At 41.4% G+C, this 25,977-nt stretch overlaps 1 protein-coding gene across 1 annotated transcript in view; it reads right to left on the reverse strand.

The window, feature by feature from the left end:
- Positions 1-25,977, reverse strand: part of PLEKHH2 (pleckstrin homology, MyTH4 and FERM domain containing H2) — a 666,795-nt gene that overhangs the window by 434,825 nt on the left and 205,993 nt on the right. Inside the window, exon 4 of the mRNA XM_078649687.1 lies at positions 1,544-1,627. Coding sequence (XP_078505813.1) covers positions 1,544-1,627 — 84 coding nt within the window. The remainder of the gene's footprint in view (positions 1-1,543; positions 1,628-25,977) is intronic.

Raw genomic sequence — 25,977 nt, forward strand, 5'->3', positions numbered from 1 at the left:
GTTAATTGTTAATTAGTCTCTAGATTATCGTATATTTCCTTCTCACCACTCAATATAACACAGATTGCTTTCACTGAAAATGAATCCAATCTTGATTACTCTTCCCTTGCCCCTCTACATTTTTGAGAAAATATTTTTTAGAAGACAATGATGCAGCACTTGCAGGCACAATACTAAGTTGTCTACTCTGAGATAGCTGATGACTTGCCTAGGGCTGCTAATGGTGGAGATATCAATCTGCTCATAATGCTAAAATTCCCTGTGAAATTGTGTAATGTTGATACATGGGCTTGGATTGGGAATGTGTGGAATGTTTCTTGTCTTTTTCACAAGATGTACTCAATCCACTCCGATGGGTTTCTCCACTCCCTTATCAATGCACACATTGTGCTAGGTGCACAAGGAGTTTATCCTGTCTCCCAGTGTGTTTAAACGTTATGATCGGCCACGGGTGGCTTGCTGAGGGGTCTCCATTTATCAGTATGTTGATGGCACAACGTTTGATAGTTGACAGTTTTATGAATCAAGTGTATGCCACCTTAACTGTTTTCTCTCATTAATCAAGGCTTGGCTGAAAGCAGCATGCCAAATGTTAAATACTTTCAAAATGTAATAACTACTATAACTACTAATTTATATCGGAAAGTCCAAAACTGCAGCTCAGTTTTAGGCATCTATTCTGACAACACAAGGCAGTAAACCTGCTTTTGGTAACTGTGCTAAGTCTCTTAGATTCTGATTGTGGCTAGGCTTATTTCATAGCCATGTTGTTAAGAAAGTGCAGGCAATCCAGTATCATTTATCCATATTAATGCACATCAAGTCCTCTCCTCCATACGAGAGCTTTTGCTGACACAGTACAAGCTATTACATATTTACATGTGCATGGTGGCAATGAGGTTCTATTGGGTGTTCCCAGATATGCACACTCACGCTTCAAACGTGTTTTCCATTAAGGAGTAGGATGTTTTCTCTATATATAAGTTGCTTGTTCTGAAACAACCAACCTAAGAAACTAATGCTTACTGACAGGTCTAGGACAACACAGATTAAGGATAACCTCCAAGTAAATATCGCAAAAGTTAATAAAGTCATAGCGTATTCATAAACAATATTATGTTGCAATTCCCCTCCACCCTAGGTGAAGCTTACGTTTTGCTCCTACATGGATGACTATTAAGAAGGATTTGACAACTTTCACTATTAATCTTGCACTTGATTTGTGACTGGTTTATGTTTTTATACAGCCATGTTGTCAGGTTTTGTTTTATATTTATAAAGATAATCTGCTTTTTGTATTTTTGTTCTCTAAGCAAGGTCGACAAGATTAGCAGTGTAATGAAAAATCTAAATAAAAATAAATACAGAAAAATACATTGTAAGAGAAACACTGAAGGTGTGTGACATCAACATTGCATATTTTACCATTACTTGAACTGATGTGCATCCAAAATTAAGATGTACATCTTTATTTTCTTTATTTATAGACATTTTTATGACATAATAGCGAAAAATAGGTGAAACACCAACAGTTATACTGTACCTCATGTAACTTAACTGTCACCCAATCTTTGATCTTAGCAGCTTTCTCTTCTATGGTTTTAGCTTCTTGTAATCTTATCTCCTTCTGAAGTAAGAGGATTCATGTTAAGTGAAAAATAAAATAAAATATACAAGTGTAGCAGAAACTCTGTTTGATCAAATTACTCTCATAGCATCGACTGTGTGCAGTTTCTATGCATGTGCAATGCATATTACTAAAGAAATATAATTAGGTCATTTTGAAAGCAAAGTATTTGTTCTCCTACAAAAGATTTGCATCAGCCATAACACTAGCTGGCATAACACATAGGCATTGATTTGGTGCAGCTTCCAGCCCTGGCTTTCTCTTTGGTACCTCTGACATTACCCTTATGTCCTCTGGTCTTAGGATACATTGAACCAGATGCAAAAACAGAAGGTATACAGGTTTAAAAAAACTTTGTGTATTTTCTTGAGTTTTGACCTTTTCCGGTCAGCAGCAAAGAGGGCTTAGTTAATAATTTACTAGAGGAGTAGCCTTGGGCAAATGTGAAATCATTAGTTGCCAAAGGGTGATTTATGTCACTTCCATTCACCCCGGCATTTTGGTGAGTTGACACCCAGAATATAGGACCGAAAGCATTAGCTTTTGGCCTTGACACATCAGAGTGCCGATTCCATTATGCAAACTGGAAAGGGTTCTGTCAGTCTACAGCTACTACCCGTTATACCTTAAACAGTACTAAAGACAATAAACACTCAGTAGACAAGTGTGATAACCTTAGATCAAACACTCCAATGTAAAGTCCATTTTTTATACATTTTCAGCCAATGAGAGCAAGTTGTGCCATCAGAATAAGTGGGGAAGATCTATGGGAGGTGATCTATGTTTTTTTGTTGTTATCATTCGATAGTAACAACCCAACTACATATCATCAGAGATTCCAAAAAAAGGTTTTTGGTGCAATTGCTCTAACCTTAACACATACATGAGGTCAAATTTTAGCATAAGATCTAGGTAAACGTATTCAGATAAAGAAAAAACTTCCAACGGTAATGGAAATTGGTAGTTGCAAAGATATTTAATTTTTGGAAGTTAACATGAAATGCGAAGCTGTAATTAAAATAAAGCATCAAAGGCTTATGCATATTGTAGCCCCTCATGCTTCCAGTCCCATTGCTGTATCCCCTTGGCTTTCAGACCCACTTCGGGTCCTTCTTTATTCCTTGCCTGTCTCAGTGTCAATGCCAAAGGACCTGCTCCAATTTCCCTGAGGAGTGAATTGGTGCGTGCAGTTGAAATTTGTGAGTTTGCATTCTCAAGTAGGGCCACGACAGTGCATGTAATGCAAGGCCATGCTTGTAGAAATGCAGGAACACCTTGTTGGATGAATTAACCAATAGGATTCACCTGATCTAAGAAGGATGCTGACATTGACTAACACTTCAATCTACATTCACAACACTTATTACAAGGTGAGAAACACCATTGGGTTAAAACACTGCATCCAATTCCAACAAGGCATCCATGCCTGTTACCAGTTTGTGTCCTGCTTTTCATCATATTTAGTCCGTGCATTGAATACAAAAAGGATTCTCCTCGATCCATTCTAGGACTCTGACAGTATTATCCCAGATTTGTCTACATGGATATGCTGTTGTTGTGGAGCTTTTAAGTCACCTTTTGAGGATAGGTTTACCCTTTTTTTGGACTATGGAACATGATGAGCCCTTTGAGAAGGTTAATAGACTTACTGCGCAAACCCCTGATCTCAACACTTTTGATCCCAATGGAAAATCTGTTGTGAGTGTGGATGCCATTTCCATTGCACTAGAGGCAGTGTTAAGTCAGATGGTGGATGGCAGGAAAAGAGCTATCTCATTTATATCTAGAGCAGTTAGAGGAGCGGAACAGCACTACATCACTATTGAGGACGAAGCTTTGGCAAGCGTTTGGGCAGTGGAGAAATGTAAGAACTTTTTGTGGGGGAAGGCTTTTGTGTTGATCACTGATCATAAGCCATTGGTGTACATGATGGATGGAGTAAGGTCAGGTAAAGCTTCCTCTAGGATTGTCAAACTTATTATAAGATTACAAGAGTTTAATTTTGAAATATACCATATTTCAGGTGGAAAGAATATCACCGCTGGCTGTTTTTCAAGGTTGTCAACGAAGGATGAGAAGGAAGAAGCAGTTCTAGACCAGCCTGAGTATGGAGTTGTAGATGTCTTGAAAAATTGCAATGATACCATATCAGAGACTGAATGGGGAAATCTGTCTAAAGAAGATGAACTATTGGCTAAAGTTAAACAGTATACTATTAATGGGTGGCCACCCAGTAGGAGTCTTGATCCAGGATTACAGAGTTATGGTCAGGTGAATTGAGTATAGCGAACAAAATTATTGTTAGGCATGGTCTGTTTGTCTAGCAACAGCCCTGTGCGCTCATACAGTATTACAGTACATTGTGTACATGTGATTCGAAAGCAAATGGAACCAATCCAACGTTGAAGTCTTTGATTTCTTTAATTGGTCATCATACAAAAAAACACACAGCCAGTCGACACGTGTTTTGTCAGAGAAACAGTGATCTCCGACTCTTCAGGGCTCTATGGCTGGATCCAAGATCAGTAACATCCCAAAGCCGGTGATAATTCCAACCCGGTAGGGTATAAATCAATTAATTGGAGAAGTGATTGGTTTCAAGAATAATTAAAACAAGCTGCAAGGTAAAGCCTCAGATGGCGTGTATGTGAAGGTGAAGATTTAAACTGTCTTCCACGTCGCTATCATGTAACTTGAGCTGCGGTACTATCCAAGTAATCTATTCAAAGTGTAAAACGCCAGTACGGACACAGAAAGGGAAAATCCTCCCAACTGCAACTATTACGTGTCAATGTTTGCTAGACTCCATATCAATCCTGGTAAAACACATGTGCGTGCTTCCCGATAATTTTACTCGGAGGAAGTGCTAACGTCCTGGCGGCTACGACTCAAGGGTTTGTAGATACTTGTACAGTTTGGGTGCATTTTGATAAACATTTGAAAGTGTCATTTGAACCAGTAAAATTACAGAACTGTCAATAAAAGCCTTGGGAGAAGGTGTCTATTGATTTTTCAGGACTGTATGATGTACTGGAAAGAAAGAATAGATTCTTGATAGTCTTGATCGACACCTTTTCGAAGTGGATTTACCATGCTTCTGTTGAGAATCCCAATACTAATGAGGTGATTTCATTTTTGGGAAAGGATCTTTCAAATTGAAGGTTTTCATAAAGTATTAATGTCTGAAAATAGGGTACAATTCTAGTAATCTAAAATGTTGCTTTTTCTGAAAAAGTATAGTATTGTTATACAGTACAAAAGCAAATGGTCAAGTAAAAGGGAAAACAGATTTATTAAAGATGGTATTCATGGTGCTCTGGATAATGGAAGGGATGTTTTCAACTTTTTAAGAGATAAATTGTGAAGTTCCCATAAAACAACACATTTGGCAACTGGTGAGTCTCCATATTTTTGATGAGGGGAAAGCAACGTTGTCCTTTTTTTAACTCCAAATTTTGGGAGTTCCAGGACATCAAGAGGTATGAGAAAGTGGTGGGAAACGTTTAAGAACAATTTAGTAATGTGCAAGTTAAAGGCAAGAAGTATCATGATGATGTTCATAAAGACAAATCAAAACTTATCACTGTGCGTGATTGGGTTTGTATTGCCAACCCTGTTTTGCAATGCAAAGGCACATATAATTTTTCTGCACCCTTTCAAGTTGATAAGGTGACAGGCAGTATTACTACACTAGAGGGGTTGGTGGAACAAGAGTTCTGTGCTGGTGCTTAAACCTGGACAAGAAGAAATGTTTAAAGAAAAGGTCAACAATTCATTTTAGGATGATGTCAGGCATAAAAAAATGTTGAAAGAGGTGGTTGTGGACAATTCATCTTTTAAGGGTGTCAGCGAACGGAGCGTATTGAATGGAGGAAGGCGGTTCGGGCAGGAAGAATCAAACTTGGAGGAATCTCTTCCAGGTGTGCCTAATTCGGATGTTCCCACTTCTGAACACAAAGGGGTTACTATTAACTTTTCTGTTTGTAAAACATCTTTGATGCTCCTTCTTCTGAAAATGAAGGTTTGACTAAGGAATTGTCTGTTCCTAAGGCATCTTTTCCTGTGAAGGGGCATGGGGTGCCTGGGGTCATTTCCCAGACCAAAAGGTTAGACAAATTGCCAAAGCGGTTGGAAAACTTTATTTTATAGTAAGATATTAGGAGTTTAATATTTTTGTCTTTATTTTTTTAATTTAACATAGTAGTATATTTGTGGGAAACATGTTTATTTTTTGCATTTATTAGAACTTCATTTAAATTTTGGCTTTTGTTTTTTCATGCTTATGTTGTGTTTAAAAAAAAGAGATATGTTGTAAAGAATGTTAAAAGCAGACGGTTGCTATTGAAAACACAAAACGTGTGACCCTGACACAAGGTATTTTTCAGAGTAGGGTTCATTTATTTTTAGTTTCCTGTTTTTGACCACCAGGAAAAAGCCAAGTGGCTCTGAACAGGAAAGAATTATGTCAGATAATAGTGTGGATGGTCTGAGGTACTTTGACTGACAGCCCAGTGTCAGTCGTGCCATTGGTCTAACATTTCCACAAGCGGAGGCAGATTAGGCTCAGGGTTGTATAGAACATTTGACATATCATCTTGATCTTTGTCATGATGTAATGTTGGAATGTGGAATAGGGAAGGCATTAACGATGCTGAGCTATTGTTGTAAGGACGCGATCTGCTGTTCCTCACCAATGGGCTTTTTACTTTGACACTACAATAAATCTTTTATTCTTTCATCTCTCTGTGGTAATGTATGTGAGTAGAGCACCATTTGCTACTCATCTGATTTGAGTGATGAAAGTGTAGTACTTTGTATTGATGACATTCAATTTCAATCACATGAGAGCAACCAAGTCATGCCCATGGAAATTGGTACCATAAAGAGACCTTACTGTCGCAGAGCAGTTGGTAACACTGTGGTCAATTTGATGCAGATTTGTGATCCCCATTCACATTAAATGGTGCAGAAGATTGGAAAACATTTAACATTGTGACCCTGATGAAATCTTTCATCAAACCTATAGCATATGGTGCCAAACCTATTGAGGTTTTAGGTGAGTTTAATACCAAATTTTCTTTAAAAGGCAATTTTACTTCAGCAGTAGTATATGTAGCTAAACATGGTTCATCGTTGTTGGGATGGCTGGAACAACGACATTTAGGAATAAGTTTGGACCTGAATAGCCCAGAACAGGTAATGCTAAAGAAGGATTTCACAGGTGTTCATAAAATTCAACTGTCAATATGGGAAACCAAGTTCCGCAAAGTCTTTAAAGAAACCCTGGTGAAGTTAGAAGGCTTTAAGCATAAAATAAAGCATAAAGATGGTGTTGATCCTGTAGTGCATACATTGAGGAGAGTTCTTATAGCCGTCAGAGCAGATCTACGGAAAGAGCTAGATAAATTACAACAACAAGACATTATTGAGCCTATTGCAAGCTCGGAATACTTGTCTCCTGTTGTTCTTGCAAGGAAACCCAATGAGAGTTTTAGAATGTGGGTGGATCTAAGAGATCTGAAGGACAAAATCTGGGTAGATTGTCATCCTTTGCCCAACATAAAAGAAATTATATAGTTGGTCAAAAGTGCCAATTGGTTTTCCACTCTTTACATGACCTCAGCTTATCACCAAATAGTTTTGCATGAGGATTCACGTCATTTAACTTAATTTGTTACTCCAGAAAGTGCTTTTCCCTTCAAAAGAATGACATTTGGTTTAGCCTCAGCATCTGCTGTGTTTCAACGTCTCATGGAAGTTCTATTTGAAGACATTGAAGGCATTTTGTGTTTACAGGATGATGTATTTGGGGACACAAAGGACAACCATGACAGGCATTTAGCACATGTTCTGGATGTCCTAGAACAGAAAGGGGCCACACTAAGAGCTGATAAATGCAACTTTGGTGTAGCTGAAGTAACTTATTTGGGTCACAAACTATCAGCAGTGGAGGTTGGACCTAAAGACAGCCTAGTTAAGGCCACTGTGGAAGCACCTGTTCCCCAGGGAAGGGACCAGTTGAGATCATTCATGGGTTTGATGGAGTTCTATTCTAGGCTCTTTCCCAGTTGTGCTCAAAGAACACATGCCATGCCCCAGGTGTTAAGGAAGAACAGGAAATTGGTGTGGAGTGATTTGTGTGAGCAGGAATTTGCTGACATCAAAAAGGAAATTGGCAATGCCATTTGCCTCCTTTCTTTTGATACTAGAGATTCCAGCATAATCATTACAAACATTAGCCAATATGGGTTAGGAGCTGTATTGCTGCAAAAGAAGAAGGGTAGCGTTTGCTAGCCTTGGACTCAAAGGAGCAGAGGCGTCATACTCTGTTGTGGAGTGTGAAGCTTTGGCTTGTTGGTGGGGTGTCAAACATTTTCGTCAGTACTTGTGGGATACCGAATTTGTGATCAGTAGATCACAAACCTTTAATAGACATGTTCACCAGGAAAGGGGCTGGTAAAGCTACAACTAGGATAGCCAAGTGGCTGTATAGGATTCAGGAATACTGTTACAAGATGGAATATATTCCTGGCATCAGGAACGTGATGGCAGATTGTTTATCAAGACTGTCTGTGAATACCCATGAAGAAAGTCAGAGGATTTTGGCAGAGGATGATGCGGTGATTACTGAGGTGTCTTGTGCTACCCAGTGTGTCATCTCAGAACCTGAATGGTTAAATGCATTAAGGAATTACACTATCTTAACCACGGTCATGAAATATATCAATGAAGGGTGGCCTAATTGTAAAATACAGGATGAGCTTGTGGATGCTTTCAGGAACATTTAATCAGAGTTCTCTGTTATGGAAGGTGTGTTCTGAAGAGCTGATCTACTTGTTTTGCCTTGTGTTCTTAGATCAAGAGTTTTAGAATTATCCCATGAGGGTCACATAGGCATGAGGGCCATGAAAAGGAGAGTGAGGGATTCATATTGATGGCCGGGTATGGACAGACAAATTGAGCAGTATGTGAGGGTTTGCAAGGCTTGTTTTGCCAGCGACAAGACACAAGTAACTGTTCCTTCTCCTACGGAGATTGCTTGGTCTAAGCTGGTGATGGATATAATAGGTCCAGTCAGTGTGAACCATGGTCACATAAAATATGGTATTGTAATTGTGGATTACTTGCTTTTCTAGATGGGTAGAAGTTGTGTTTGTGAATAGCATTACTTCAGTAGTGGTGGAAGATGTCTGGAAAAAATTATTTTTCCAGGAAGGTGTTCCTGATGAATTGGTTACAGATAATTGTCCCCAATTTGCGTCCGATGATTTTGAGACCTTCCTTTCCAATTTTGGTGTTAAGCATATTACCACTTCATTGTGCCATCCTAGAAGCAATGGTTTAGTCGAGCACTGCAACAGAATGAGCAAAGAGAATATGCAATTGTCTGTTGCAAGTGGATTGGATTGGATGCAAGAAGTAAAAAATGTAGTTTGAGCTTTTCGCTCTACACCCAATGCTGATACCAAGATGTCTCCTTTCATGCTACTCAAAAGGAGATTACCTGGATCGAAAATGAACAGGTTATGGATGAAGACGCAGATGGAGTCTGTAGAAACTATGCAAAGTGTGAAAGAGAAATGTGTGTTGGCTCAGAACAATTATTCCACATCATCACAAAAAACTCTGAATGTGGATGTTGAGGATTGGGTGCAGTTGAAATTTCCCTTTAGAAGGTGGTTAGAGTTAGTGATTTCTCTGTAACCTAGGAAGGTGGTAAATGTTGGAATAAAAACAAATTATCAGTGGTTCACAGAGAGCGTGAATCTGAGACAGGTGACAAACAGAAGCAGGACACAACCCAGCGTGTTGTGTTTAGGAGATTGAGTAGGAGCTCTAAAATACCTTCTAGGTTCCAGGATTTTGGATTAGGTTAAGACTGTATTATTTTTATGAATTAATGTATATAAGATGATGTCATGCTTTATGTGTTTTAGATTTTGTTTTCTTAATGTTATTGTGTTTGTTATTGCCTTTGATAAGGGGGAAGATGTGTTAGAATCTGATTTCCTTCCAAGCCTGGAATGGAGAATGCCTCTTCATTCTCCTTTATGCATGTGTAGAATGTTTTCCTTTGAACAGAGAGACGTTGTTGCTGTCAGCCTCCTTCCCTACCAGTCACTTCCGAAGATGCTTTGCAAATAAAGAAATCTTGAACTTACCTCGACTTGTGGCATCTTTACAGTCTGTGACATGCCTTCTGCAATCACCTCTATGTACTGTAGCTCTAGAAGTCACTAAAATAACTAACTTTGTCACCACTATTTCCCTACCACTTCCTACATATGTGCTCAGGCGATCACACAGGGGATCTGCCTACAAACAACTGTCCTACTATCGTAGCATTTATGCAATTTGGAAAACTAAATATATACTTTAAAGAGAGCTCATGTGGTTGAGCCCAAAAACAAAGATTCCCAGAGCAAAGAATAGGGTTAGCATCTCAGAGTATGGAACCCCTTGAAGCTTGTGATGTGGATAGCCTTTTTCCCAAGGAGGATGCAGCAGTTCTGTCATTTACAGTGGAGGGGGCACAAATGAGAAATAAGCTCACTGACTAGAAACAAAAGTCTAGTGCGGAGGAACTGGGAGGGGAGGAACTTCTCAAAGATCTCTGATCAGTCTAGTGATCACTTGCTATTTGTATGCTAGCAGTCTGTATACTGGGGTATGAGATCAGCGGTAACTGAACCACTATCAGCACCGGTACCAGCAGGTGTGACTGCCTAAGAGGTCACATAGTTCCAGTTTCAGTGACAAACTTGGATGGGAGAGGTGGTTGATTACCTCAGCAATACCCTCAGCCATCTCAGTTCTGGCATGGAACGTGGCTGCATTGCCACACTTTGATCTGAGGTTTGGTGAGTTTGTACTCAGATCAATGCAGCCCAATAAATTCTGTCTCTAAAGTAACCTAATGTTTCCTTTGTAAAGTAATTACTTTCATTTTCTGTCATCCAAATGATACTGCATCAATCTGCATTGGTCTACAAGTGCAATTAGTGATAGTAACCATCTGTGAGTGTTCTGGATCCTAGGTATTTCCTTATCTCGATAATACTGACTTTTAAAATAACAGCACAAGTATAAGCATAATATCACTTCTCTAGTTCTGGTGTAGATCTGCAGGGTAATGGATTTGCTTACTAATATTCGCAGGATACAACATGAGCAAATCTAACCCAGAGCAACATTAGGGTTGGAGCGTGGAGGACTTCACTGTGGTTCATGTCTCCTGGATACTTGTGCTTCCATCTAGTTAATAATAGCAAGTTGGAGCACTTTTCTAGGGGTTCAAGACCCCAGGCATTAGAGAAAATTCTAGAACCTTTCATGCCCCCATGAAGAAAAAAATCTATCCAGTGGGATGAGTGATGAACATGAAAAGAAAAGGTTAAGTGGCCTTCCTCTAGCCCCCTCTCCCTTCCTGGCCCCATTAGTAGGATTTTCTGTATTGATTTTTGAAGGAAGCCCCCGATAAATGTCCCTTATCCATCTCTTTATCAACCATGTTTTTCCCTATCTTATTGGATAAATGATCTTAATTTCTTTCTGAACTTAGCATTTTCCCATTTGTTACTAAATGATATTATACTCTTCCCCTATTTCCGATGCTTGGCATTTCCATTCCTACTCGTTATCCTCTGGAAACCACCAGTTTTCCAGCTGTGGCTCACTGCAGTTGATACCTGGAGCATGTGACCCACCAATGATACTCATCCAACTGGCCTTGTATGTGTAGTTAATTTGCTGTAAACTATTTCATTCCAAGGTAATACAAAGCATCTGACATTTTAAATCATATTACGGTATCTAGATTTAAGAATATTGCATTAGGCCTCAGAAAATAAATCTTATCACTGTTTCATTATTTTGTTTATTTTTAGAAAATAGGCCCTGCTTGCTGAAAAGAGGCATGCTAAATGCAATTACTAAGGCTACTTTTATTATGAACATATGCTATTCATAATAACTTAAGTAATGTTCTTGTGTCGAAGAACAGAGAAGGAGAACACATTAGAAAAAAACTAGCTCCTTCAAGTTGCACATTAGCTTCTTATGGTGAAGTTTCGTAGCTATCCTGGATTTGTGAAGGGTCAGCAACAGCCACAACCTCTCTGACGCATGTTTACTAGGCGGTCCTACTGAAAATCCTTTCACGGATGCCCTGTGGCCACCACATACAGAAATGTCCAAAAATCAACTACATGCTTTTGGATAAACAGGAGACTGGTGCTGCCTCCTTCAGCCATAGAACAGGACATTGAAGTAGACGTCTACAATCTATTAAGTAATTCATGACCACCAGTTGCGCCTCTAGTTGGGTATGCAACAGTATTTGCCAGCAGTCCTCTGGTGGGCAAGGACATGCAGCTCTGCCTTATGGTAACCTGGGGTAATGATCAGTATAAACCTCTTCTTCCCTATACTGCCCAACTTGTCAGCTAAACGTAAAGCGAAAACAGTCATGGAGAGATAAGTATCCTCCGGGGCCTAGCAGGGGTGTTGGCATGAAACCCAAACCTGGTGCTGGGACCAATATTTGGCTAAGTTATAAAAGTAGTCACAAAATCAACTACTGTTTACTAAAAGTTACTTCAATTTTTGTTATAGTTAATTGAAAAGGGTACTGCTTGCAGTCTCCAGACATATCAGAAGTACCCCCAAATGTATTATGCTTTCACTGTTAGGATACCTTGGACAGGTTAGAGTTAAACAAATAATTTAAATTAAAATAAAAACCAAGCTAAAGAAGCAGAATACAACAGGTTGGCAGATGTTATTAGAATTGGACACAAAGGCTGGGATTTTTTCAAATAAAATTGGTTCCAGAGCAGAGCCAGCTCTGTACTTTCTCAATTACATTTTAATTTGTGGCCAAATTACAGCATGCCTTAGATATTATTTCAAATTCTTAGCCATAAACCATCTTACCATAAATATTCTGAAGACTCAGATGATGACATTTGGTGCTTCTGTATTTAGGCAGAATAATAGGGTAGTAGTCTTTGACTGATTCATACCAAAACATATAAGTACCTGAAATATTGTTAGACCACATGCAGTTGTGAAAAATAAAATAGAGGGAAGCTAATTAGAAAGCAATGGAACTCTTTCGAAATTTTGCAGTCTGTATCTTTACTTATTAGAGCTAATAATAGAAATATTACTCCTATTTTAAAATAGTGGTGAATTTTATGTTGATGTTCATCGACTGGCTAAATGCTTCTTTGTGGAGGAAACAGTTGGAGATCTGAAGAACTAAACTAGTCAATTGATCAAGTCAGTGTTGACATAATGTTTGTGCCAGGGCACTTTCTTTATTCCATGTTTGGGTTTTTCCTCAATAAGGGCTGATGCACATTCTTTCTAAGACTTGCTCTAAGAGGAAATTCAAAAACAATCTATAGGTGGCTATATGAACTTTAGTCCCTTTTGTACAATATGCTTGATAGTTCTGAACCATAAGCAGCTGCTTCATGACCAAATAACTACATTCAAACTTTTTAATATTAGAACCAAAGCTAATAAGAGCCAGTTTTCTAGAGATGTTGATCAGTCCACTTAGTGAAAAAGTATCCTATAAGCAGTACCATGACACCTATAGGATGGGATGTTTTGTGTGAACTTGGATATACTCAATGATACAGAGATCACGAGAAAGTTTATGTACATTAGATTTCATTATGTTAACACCCTATGTTAACACCCTCTGGGTGATGAGTGCCAAGTTATGTGTTGCTGATATAGGATGCATAGGATTTAAAAATGCTACAAACAAGGAAATGAAACCACTAAAGATATGTTATTTCATTGACTGCAGTTTATAATCTTAAATCTACTTCTCCATATTTGTATACATCTGCAGTGACAATTGAAATTGAACACATTAGTTTATTAAAGAATAATAATGATTTACTATGATATGTACAATTGCATAGATCTTTAAAGGTTTTAAACCTGAGTGTCATAAAATGTATTGAATTGTACATGATTATTGGTAGTTTATATTGATAATTACATATGTTTTTATCCAACAGATAAATCAACAAATAAAAATAATATAACAGTTGGTACTGTACACTGAACATGAATAAACAACTCCTTAACAAGTAAACAACTTTGAAAAACCTACACAAGTTTTGCTGGATTTAAAAAAAGATGGAACTATTTGCGTGAAAATTATAAATAACTTTAAAAAGAAAAGAGATAGCTTTCTTTGCTAGACACCTATATCAATTTCTCTTCATATTTGCCAAAGACCTATACAAAGACTTCCTTTACACAGCTGTGGTGCAGGGTTTCACTAGAAATTGGAAATTTTAACACTTGGGTGATATTTTCCTCAGTTTTTGTATAGGAAGAGGGACACCCTGCTCTTTGCACTAGTTCTGGAGGCATTTTTATAGCGCGCGCCAGCCCAAATTTTGGAGTGGTGAAATTGGGCAGGAATTTCAAAAGCCACAGCATTTGCGATGATGTAATGCTCACTCTGATTAACTCTGAACAATCAACTCCAGCACTACTTACATAATTATTATTATTATTATTAAAGGCTTTTGTAGCGCGCTCTATTACTAAAAAAAATAGTATCCTGGCGCGGTGAAGGCTGAACAGCAAAGGGAGAGGACAGAATGCAGGAGAAAATGAAAAGGGATTAAACTGTGGCGTTAAAAAGGTGAGTCTTTAGTCCTTTCTTAAAAGCACTGAGAGTAGATGCAGTTTTTATATGAAGGGGAAGAGCATTCCAGGCTTTTGCGGCTCTCACTGAAATTGATTGGCCACCCAGTCTGCAATAGTTAAATTTAGGGACGGACATTTGGCACAGGTTGGCCGATCGAAGGGGGCGGTTAGGGACATACAGACAGAACCTTTTCCTCAGGTAGGCTGGGCCTGTTTGATGGATAGCACGATAGGCAAGCACTAAAATTTTAAACAAAATCCTGTGGGCAACTGGGAGCCAGTGAAGAACACGGAGAAGGGGTCGAGCACTGGAACGCCTAGGTGTATTAAACAAGAGTCTAGCAGCGGCATTTTGTATGACCTGAAGACGATGGATCAGGTATGCCGGCAGTCCGCAGAACAATCCATTCGCATAGTCCAGCCTAGAAAGTATCAAGGCGCGAATGACAGTCTCTTTAGCCTCTTTCGGTAGGAGAGGGAAAAACCTACGTAAAGTTTTCAGGGTAGAAAAGCAGACCCCAGTAAGTTTATTTAACTGGTCTTCAAATTTAAGGTTCTTTCCGAACCAGACTCCTAAGTTTTTCACAGGGCCACATATGGCTTTTGGGGGGGGTAGGTCAGCAGGCCAAAGACGACCACTAAAATCATCAGGGAAAGAGCCATATAGCAGGATCTCGGATTTACTTTCATTGCACTTTAGCTGGGCAAGTGCTAACCATTGAAAGACAGAGGACAAACAAAATTGGGCCGCCGACGTATCTAAGTTATCTTTAGACCAGGTAAACAATAGTTGTGTATCGTCGGCGTAGGCCATAATTTTTGCCCCTAACTGTTCAGCAAGGTAGATCAAAGGGGTAAGATAAATGTTAAAAAGCAAAGGGCTTAAAGTAGACCCCTGTGGGACACCTGTAGAAAGTAATTTAGGGGTAGAGGCAAAGGGAGGCAACCAAACTTGTTGTGTACGGTTAGTTAAAAATGAGGTCAACCAGTCCAATGCAGGGCCAATAATGCCTATGGCGGCTAGTCTGGAGAGTAAAAGAGAGTGAGGTACCGTATCGAAGGCAGCAGAGAGGTCTAGTAAAATCAGAGCCGCTCTGCCACCTTCGTCTAAACACTCTCGAATAGCCTCAGATATTTTGACTAAAGCCGTCTCGGTGCTATAGGCAGCCCTGAAACCAGATTGAGCTGGATGCAGGGCCTCCGTGGTTTCAACAAATTTATCCAATTGATTAAAAGCAATCTTTTCGCAAATTTTTGCAAGCGCTGGCAGCAAAGATATTGGCCGGAAGTTGGACGGAGTGGCAGGATCTAGTCCGGTTTTTTTTAGCAGTGGGAGCAATTTAGCTTGCTTCCAACAGGCTGGGACGGTAGCAGTGAGAAACGAGAGGTTGATGATCTGAGTAACCTTGTTTCCAACTGTTTCCGCTAAACCCGCAAATACTCTAGCCGGACAAGGGTCAGAGGGAGATCCTGATTTTAAAGCAGCAATGATAGCAATAATGTCAGGATTCAGTTGCGGAGCGAAATTGACAAATTGCTCAGTACGTATTGGCATTAAAGGGAGAGGGGTTGCTAAAGGCGATGAGAAACCATTGCTAACAGTTTGCAGGTCTTCCTGAATCTTAACAATTTTTTCAATAAAAAACTCAGATAGTTCTTCACACCATTTCTCCGTTGAGGGCAGCAGAGGTTGTGTCGCACAGGGAGATACAAAACTTTTTACAATCGTAAAGATTTCCTTGCTATTGTTGTTAGCTTTATTGATACGACCAGCATAGTAACTGCTTTTGGCAGATCTGATGGCTGCGTAATACTTTTTTTGAGCAGCCCGCAGATCCTTCTTAGCCTCGGGGAGATAGGCTTGTCTCCACAACCTCTCCAGCTTCTTACAACCTGATTTAAGGTCGCGGAGGGCATGAGAAAACCAGGGTTTGGAAGGGGTAGAGCGGAGTCTACAAACCCGGCTGTTATTAATTGAGGCAGTGGTCGCACATTCCACCCATAGATTAAATGCGCTGGCTGCCGCCTCAATATCAGGAGGAAGCAATGGACGAGAGGCGGCTAGGCCGTCTGATAGGGTGTTTAGGTTGATCCTCTGTATATGAGCAGTTTGGGGGGTGAATCTCAGCAGAAGTCGATAGAGACCAGGAGAATCTGATAAGCTTATGGTCCGACCAGGTTACTGGCTCAGGGTGGGCCATGTTGATGTCAAAATTCGAGCATACCAAATCCAGGACATGTCCTCCCAGGTGAGTTGGAGCAGCCACCCATTGTTTTAGCTGGGCCATAGAAAGAGCTTCCGAAAGGCGAGCCGCCTCCGGCGAGTCCGAGCTATCAACATGAATATTAAAGTCCCCCAGGAGAAGATATCGGGAATGTCTTAAAATCCGAGGGACTATAATCTCTTCCAAGGCCCCCATAAAATTACCTACATAGCCTGGAGGACGGTAGACCAGCGTGCCGCCTATGGAAGAGTGAGCGTTGAATATTAGAGAAAAATGGAGCACCTCGGCTTCAGCCAGCTGCTCTTGAGGGTCATGGGAAAAGGTCCACTGTTCTCTATAGACAGCAGCAATCCCACCTCCTCTACCCAGAGGGCGATCAGATCTAAAGATCTTAAAGCCCCGCGGAATGGCAAGTTCAACAGAGGGGGCACAAGTTTCATTAAGCCAGGTTTCCGTTATAAAGAGTAAATCCAGCTGATTTTCACTCAGCAGTTCGAAAATATCTGCTGCATGTTTGACCAATGACCTAGCATTAATCAAACCGGCTTTGACCAGTGAAAAATCAGCGGGACGTGAAATCGAATGGTTAAGAATGGGCTGAAAACGAAATTTGCACTCCTGGCAGACCCGGGATGCACTGTTTGCCACTTCCCATGAAGCGTTGCACATACAGGTCCTGGCTTTCAGTGTCATAAGGTACTCACGAGAGGTACTCACATAATGAATTTCAGACAGTGTTGGGATTTAAAATGAAGCTAGTATCATTTTAGAGTTTGAATATCAATGCCCCCAAATGAAAATATAATTATTCATGTGGTTGAGAAGAAAAATAGAATTAGCTGGGATTAACTATAGCCAAAACCTTTACAGAGAACTTAACAAGAAATATGGGGACATATGTACAGAATTTAGGGCTCGCCATTTCCTAATTGCAATTCTTGCTGAATCACAATTCAAAAATTGCAGTTCCTTATGTTTAAAAACATATAAGTTGAAAATACCGATTCCTAATGAGGTCTCAACAGACCTACTCATTAATATTAATGAGGTAGGTCGCAATTTGTGACCCATTATGAATTGCCGCCATCAAAGGGATGACAGCCTGCTGTAGTCATCAGACAACCATGTCTGTAAATGCTTTTTAATAAACAACCTTTTTTTAAATGCAACCAAATTTTTCTAAAAAGAAAACATGTTGCATTAAAAAAAAAAAAAACTTGTAAGTTTCATTTTTTTAGAGTAAGCAGTGGTCCCTAAAAAATATTTGTCTCAACATTCACAAAGGGGAAGGGGTCCCATGGGCATGTGCAAATGGCTACCACCCCCCACTTGAGGAATCGGTGCAAATTTTATGTTTTGCTACCGTAATTTGTTCACAAAACATTCCCACATAGCACTGCAATTCAGTGTTTTTTTGAAGTGACGCCCTAAATACACCCCTTTCAAATACCAAATCTCTAAATACAAATTGTGATTCAGTTTTACAAAATCGCAAAAATGCTTTCATACATATGCCCCATGCTGAGAAGCAACCAAGTGATGAAAGCAGAAGTGTCTAATTGGCATAATCACCAAATATAATGGGTGACACGAACAAGCCAGTGGGAATAAGTGTGTTCTCGATCAACAAGTTGATCGCGAACTACCAGTAGCTCGTAGCCTGTTTTGCAAGAGCTGGCTGTCTCTCAATTGAGTTTGGGAATATTTGGAGCTGCTAAGTACTAGAATGGGGTTATCGGGAACTGTTCTCAAGTGGTTTTCGTCCTTCCTTCACAACCGGTCCCAGAGGTTCAAGATTGACAATGTGCTATCTACACCTGTGCCTGTAGATCTAGGTGTCCCACAAGGATCCACCCTCTCCCCTACACTGTTCAACCTCGTTATGGAACCGCTCGCCACCTTGCTTCAAGCATCCAATGTACAATTCCATATGTACGCCGATGACACACAACTCTATCTAAAGTTACAATCCCCGGAAGATATCAAACATCTGAATTCCACGCTTATTAACACCCAAGCTTGGCTGGCCGATAATCACCTCAAACTAAATGCTCTGAAAACTGAGTTCCTACTCATCTCACCCCCGGCGAAAATCTCCACCATCCAAACCTGGCTCAACAACCTAACAGCACTCAATGTCCAACCTACCATCGTGGACTCGGCGAAATCCCTAGGCATCACACTCGACGCCAAGCTCAACATGCAGCAGCACGTCAGCAAAGCCACAAAAGCAGCTAATTTCCAAATTAACACACTGAGGAAAATTAAACCCTTCCTCCCGGCCAAAGACTTCCAAACTGCTGTACAAGCTTTAGTCATCCCTCGAATAGACTATGGAATTGTGGCCCTCAGCGGTCTCCCGCTATCAACAACAGCACCCTTAAGAGCCTCCCTGAACGCTGCCGCGAGACTCATCACTGGCTCTAGAAAGCACTCGCACATATCCCCAGACCTAAAGTCTCTAAAATGGCTGCCTTTTGAAGCCAGAATACAGCTAAAAATTGCAGTTATGACACACGCGGCCGTGCACCACAAGGCACCTAACTACCTCGCTCAAAAGCTGTCTTTATCAGGCGGTTCGAGATCCAATAGGAGCACAAAAAATCTTCTCCTGAAACCCCGCAGATTCCGGAAAGTGAAAACCTACAAGCGCTCCTTCTCAGGGATGGCTCCCCGGATCTGGAATGCGCTCCCTCCTGAAACCAGGCTGATCACCTCCACTGCACTCTTCAAGAAAGAGGTGAAAACCATCCTTCCGGCCAAGATCTCCTGATCGTTATAGATGTTGGTACAGAGACTCTGCACTGCTGTGTATCACTGCTCACCCTACCCCCTGGCACTATATTCTACTTGTTGGGGGCACTACTGCGCTACTTTCTTACTACCGACCAAGATATGATACACGTTGGTTTACTGATCCACCTGTACACCTCTGTAGTGTGAACAATGACCTGTGCTGTTCCTATATTACTCCCTTACCTGATTGTATATGGATTGGTTTTATGTATGTTTTTATTATCCATGTTATTACCATGTTATTGACTATTATACTGTCTCCCATTATCTCTGTTGACTCCTACTGCCCCTTCCCTGTCTTTGTGAAGCGCTCTGATATCTGTAAGGATCCTGTTCGCGCTATATAAAACTTTGAATAATAATAATAATAATAATAATTCATTTGCCTCCCATCTGATGTTGTATTTTTAAACTCTGGTCCGGTGAGGCAGAGGGAGGTGACTGGAGTAGCAATCAGCACTCCATCATCAAAATAAACTATTCCATGCTGCTCCTGGGAAGAGGACTGAACAAAATAAATGTATCAGATCAGAGCACACTGTAAATTTCCACCCTGATAAATATTGCTATTCACTCAATGTAAAGGATTTGGAGGGGTAATATGCTGTATCCAGAGACAAATTTTTTCAGAGTTGCTCTACATCAAGGGTCTCCAGCCTCTTCAATAGTGGGAAATACCTATGATCAATTAAACCAGTCCTGACCTACTGCCTAATTTATGGATTATATAACACATGGGAGGTCTGCGCATTGGGCATAGCCGTGCGCCGAAAGCACCAAAAAGTGGAGACGTGCTGTGCCTCCCTAGCGATCCTCTTAGCAAAGAGATGCATAGCCATGCATTGGAGAGCACCAGAAGGGCCATTGATTGAGGCTTGGAGGGGAGCAGTTAGTAAGTGGGGGGCCTCAGAGGAAGAGGTGCTTAGATTGGAAGAAATCTAAGGGCACCCGCAAACACCACATTTCCATGCAATGGGCGACCCTGCTCCATGCCTTCAAGCAGGAATCAGCAGATAAGCCACCCGAGAGGGCCACCACACCCCCTGTAGAGGAGGCCAGCCGGGAGGGCACATAGCATACCCCTCCAGAAAATAGTTATCCAGTGAGGTGAGGCCCCCAACCCGAATGCAAAAAGCAACCGGCGCCCCCCAGATAGTCTATCACACTGCACACTGTGCGCTACATAGCCTAGAGATCGACGCTGTCCAAATGGCCCACGGGCCCTCATTGACAGGTGATAACTTCTACACAGTGAATCCCAGGGCTGATTACCCTAATTGAAGAGTTTTTTTCACATTAAAATGTAAACGCAATAGGCGGTGTTACCCAACACTGACACAGCAGGCCAATACAAGAGTAACAGCACGTCATGCAGGGAGCACCGTATGTTCACGCTGGTTGTACAAGCATGCCACCCCTAGAAACAGTGATGCTGGATGTGTTAAAACTCATGCTCCTACCTAATGTAACTACTCACAAGAACAAAATGGCTTGTAATAACTGTACTTTGCACCCTTAATGATGTTATCACGATGTATGGACCTTGCAAAAAATGAAATGCCATTAAAAAGATTTTCCAATTAAAGATTTTCATTATCCTGTTAATTGTCCAACACACTTTGGTTGATATCCAGAAGCTGGCCTTGGCTTAATGATTCAAGATTATGAATAATATTAGCTAGTGGCATGAATGATACAAGAATTATTGGCAAGGCCTACCCTAGAGTTTTTGCTGCTCTAGGAGAAAATGCTCAAATCCTCCCTGGAACACACACAAATAAATCATAAATTGCTTTTTAACATATATATATCACTCAAAACTATGACCATTAGCAATATATACATGCAATCTTTACAGTGCTTTACAAGTAAACATATTGCTGCAGTCCTTCGGTCCATTGGTATACATCTGAGGCAAAGATTAAACACAATATTACAAGGCGCAGTGGCGCCTTGGCGCATGTCACCCAAGTATCTGGCTGTTTTAAAAAATAAACGGGGGCGGGGGTTGAGAAAAGTCCTTGCTTGCATTAGGGGTGTGGTGTCCTTGCACGCCTCTGACCATCAATACCTGGCCATGTCTTATCTGGCGTTTTATTCTTATAAAGTTTGCTCCTTCATGGGTAAGTAGTCCCAACCAGACACTTAGAATAACCTGTTTTTAATATTGCACCTCATAACGCATTCCTGTCCTTACTATGCGGTGCCAATAACAGGTGCTACTATCATCCAATCTAATGATAAACAATTTCTTAGAGACAAGAAGGCAAAGTCCCCCATGCTGGGATTTGAACTGCAGATCAACGCACATATCACAAAGCTATCTTGCTGGCAGTTAATGTATCAGGGCAGTAATTAATGTGTAAAAAACATAAGTGCCAGGGCTCCAATAGTCCTTTGGCACTACCATGTGGAAGGCTGGTACAAACCCCGGTGTTGCATATTAAGTGCCGCTGCTGAGCACCGAAACCACATGCTCAAATTAAGCACTGGATCAGGGGCTGATGGAATCGGTATTAATACTTTGTGGGCTGCAACGTCTTCCAAATGGCTCCCTATCGTAGCCAATAGAAAGTGTTATTTTGTTAAACTGTAACTTTCATTCACCGAATGGACCTTCACAACTGTATTTTATTTATTTCAATTAATGGACCACTGTACACAATCACCACAGTTTCAGTTACATTTCAGCCGTCAACCCAATGTCGTTGTTCAGTACTCAGGCACTGTCATAAGCCAGGAGAATACGTAAAATGGCCCTGGTCCAACCTGGAGCCAGACATGCGCTCTACAAAACAGTAAAATAGTAAATAAACACATAAAGATGCTCCTTTCCTGGAACATCGCAGGCCTTGAGAAAAAATGGTAATCCCGGAATGGAATGGATTCGTTTCCAATTATGACGTTTGCATGTTCCAGGAAACGTGGAGTATGACCCCCCTATATAAGTCAGGGTATACCACCTTATCTCGGCAACAAGCTCAGGTAAAGGCCGGCCAGCAGGTGGCCTTACTATCTGGGTTAATGTGGCCCTAAATTGGTCCATTAAAATGAACGACTCAGGATCGGAAGACATTCTACACTTAACAATCAAAGGGCCTCAGAATAACTATAAGGTGGAGCTTTTTAATCTGTATTCTCGAGGCACGCCGGGGGCCCAAATATCAGGCACTATATCGCTCTTAGAATCAGCCCTGGCAGGTATCCATTCACGCGCTAAAGTATTGGTGGGAGGAGATTTAAATTGTACTTTTGAGCCCCTTAGTGAGGATGATCTGCTGGGAACCAGCGAGGAGGACGCAAAACACTCTATACCCCTGCTGAGCTTACCCCCAATCAAAAAGTGGATACCCAGGGCGATTCAAATTAATGCCCTGACTGTTGAGTTTAATTTGCGTGCTCTCAATGGAAGAACACTATCTGACCAAGACGGTGCCAATATTTTCAACAGAATTGGCTGCCCATCGCGGATTGATTATTTATTGTTGGACACGCTCTCTTGGGGTGATCTTGTGGATATGAAGATTAAGCAATCACATGATAGTGACCCCAACCCATTATGTATGGAAATTAGATGGGGAGCTACGATGGGTGTTCCCAAAGTCCAACTTCTCTCATCAAAAGAAGTAGTCCCTTCCAACTGCAACCGCAGACTTAAATGGAATAGGATTGCAAGCCAAAAAGACATATTAGATCGCATTAAAGACACAGTGCACCTAGGGAATATAGATCTTGATACTCTCAATGTATCCCTGGGCACTAAACAGAGCTCCGTGGCAAGTAACCTTTACAGGGAAATGGTGGAGACGGTGGAGTTGTTTTTCTCCACAAATGTCCCAAGAAGTCATAAAAGCAAAGGTTTAAAGCAGGGACATTTATGGTATACCCCGCTGTGTAGGTTAAAGAGACAGGCAATATCTTTAGCACTACGGTCAAAAAACTCGGAAGCAGTAATAGAGGCCAGAAAGGACTACAATAACATCTTAAGGGTGGCAAAGCGGGAATGGGAGGAAGACCATTGGCAAAACCTTAAACTTGCAGTCCAAGCTAAAGATTCAACTAAGTTCTGGGACTTAATCAACGTTTCTAACCGGAGAGGCTCGGATCCTATTGTAAACCACATCACCGCACAACAATGGCATGCCCATTTCTCGAACCTATATTGTGGTGATGCGGCTGGGGAGTTGGAACCAGAGCCTAGAGCGGTGCCCTATTTGGAATCTAGCTTGGAAAGCCCTCCGGACCATGACCCCTTTACCCCTAAAGAGGTTGAGAGAGCCATCAAAAACATGGCCCCAGGCAAGGCTGCCGGTCGGGATGGCCTGCTTGGCAACCTACTCTTACACGACCCAGCGACCTGGGCTGCCTATATTAGTCTCTTGTTGAACCTAATTGTTCAGGGCCAGGAGGTCCCGAGTCGTGGCAGGCAGCCGAGGTGGTGACAATATACAAGAAGGGGGACAGAGGAGACCCTGACAACTACAGGCCGATTAGTTTAATTGACGTGGTGCAGAAGGTAGTTGGCAGGGATATTGTCTCGAGAATGGGAGCATGGCTGGAGGAAGGAAACATCTTGTCACACTTCCAGGCAGGTTTTAGGCGGGGAGTGGGTACGATGGACCAGGTTTTCAGATTCTTCGCGGTTTTCTGGAAATCTGTGTCCATCGGGAGGGGTTCCCTTTACCTGGCCTTCATCGACCTGAAAACCGCATTCGATCTGGTGCCCCGTAACAAGTTGTGGCAGGTGCTACATAATATGGGTTAGATGGGGGAGTCAGGGAGAGCTGACAGAGGGGGTGACTGTGAACAGGGGGTTGCGCCAGGGCTGTGTGATGGCGCTGACCCTGTTCTCCCTCTTTGTGATTGGGGTGGTGGACCATCTGAGGGGGGACCCGGCCGATGCCCCAGTCCTGGCGGGGGAAAAAACACATACCCTCCTCTTCGCAGACGATACCCTCTTGCTCTCTAAGACCCCAATGGGCCTCCAGAAACTCCTGGACAAATTCAGCTTGTTTTGTGATGAGCGTGGCTTAACCATCAACACCTCTAAAACAAAGTTGATGGTTTTTTCCTCACATAAAAAAGCAAAAAGGCTAAACATCTCACTCAATGGGGCGCCCTTGGAGGTAGTCGAGGCATTTGATTATTTGGGAATAAGAATTAATAATAAAATGTCCTGGAATTCCCACATCTCGAAAATGCTCCTAAACCTTAAAAGAGTGTCAGGAGCCATCGCAAGAGACCAGCGAGGCTCGACCAGCAGACCCATAGCCCCGGCCCTGGCGGTTTTTGAAGGGAAGGCATTAGCTTCAGCGGTTTACGGCTCCGAACTCTGGGGATTAGAGAACATCCCGGAACTGGTAAGGGCAGAGAATACGTTTTTGCGAGATCTAGTCTCGCTCCCAGTCTCAACCCCTCTAAAGCCACTTTTTCTTGATTTGGGCAGGCGCTCAATCAAGGATATAGTCCGCCTGCGCCCACTATTGTTCTGGGTGCGTCTGTGAAGATCAACAGATCTAGCAAATTATGCCGCAGCATTTGACGAACTCATCAGCTTGGGCGGCTGTGTTAAGATCCGATGGCTGAGCAAGCTGAAAGAGTTGGTCATGCGGTTAGGATTGGGCGAGCTCTGGCGGACTCAATCCCCCCATCAAAAAATTTTGTTAAGAAAATGTACTGGGATTGGGTCCAGAAGGAGGAACTAGAGGGGCAAAGGCAGGGACCACTGACCGACCAATTTCTGAACAATAAGTCTGTCAGAAAGCTCGAACCATTTCTGGATTTTATCCAAACACCCAGTGACAGAACCCTCTCCCTAAAATTTAGGTATGGAACCTTACCACTAAACTCATTTACTGAGAAGTGGAGATCTTCCCTGCCTGACCATACTTCATGCCCTTGTTGCCCATACCCCAAAGAGTCTTTAGCCCATTTCATGTTCGCTTGTAGAGCCTATAGGGGGGCAAGAAGACGATGGCTTAGGCCGATTTGTAGGGAGTTGGGCTTCAGACGGCATCTTAACGCCCTACGCATCCTTACAACAGATGTAACATCTTTGGCGTTGGTATGTGGGGTTGCGAAATATTTGGGAAGAGCCTGGCAGATACGATCAAACCAGATAAAGATGATCTCAAACGAGGGTACCAATAGATAACTTGGGCTAACTGTGTCTGATTCTGCTGCTATTCTGTTTTTTAATGGCCCTCCTGGTTCGTTCAATTTTATTGTATATATGTTTTTTTATTGATTATAAGATCTGTATATTGTTGCGTATGAACTTTTAAGGGTTGTTTGTACTTGAAATTGGTTTTTACTTTTATGATAAATGCTTTTATCGAATAAAGTACTACAACAACATAAAGGCACCATTCAAAGCGAAGCTTGATAATGTGGATGCCCATATAAGGCTTTTTGTGTGTGGAGAAAAACAACATAGCTTTTCATTGTTTTCTTTTTGACTTTCAGAACATGATGTGCATACCTTTGGATTGTCACGAGATACATAACTTTACCAAGCCTTGAATGGACATCTTCTATAAATGTTGGTTCTGCTACATTTACAAGCACAATGAACTGGAACAGTGTAAGGTACATGTTGCTTGGTGGTCACCCCTGCTCAGCCTCCAGTTGATTTAATGGCTTTTG

Source organism: Lissotriton helveticus, chromosome 6 (assembly GCF_964261635.1).
Source record: "Lissotriton helveticus chromosome 6, aLisHel1.1, whole genome shotgun sequence".
Taxonomy (NCBI): Eukaryota; Metazoa; Chordata; class Amphibia; order Caudata; family Salamandridae; genus Lissotriton; species Lissotriton helveticus.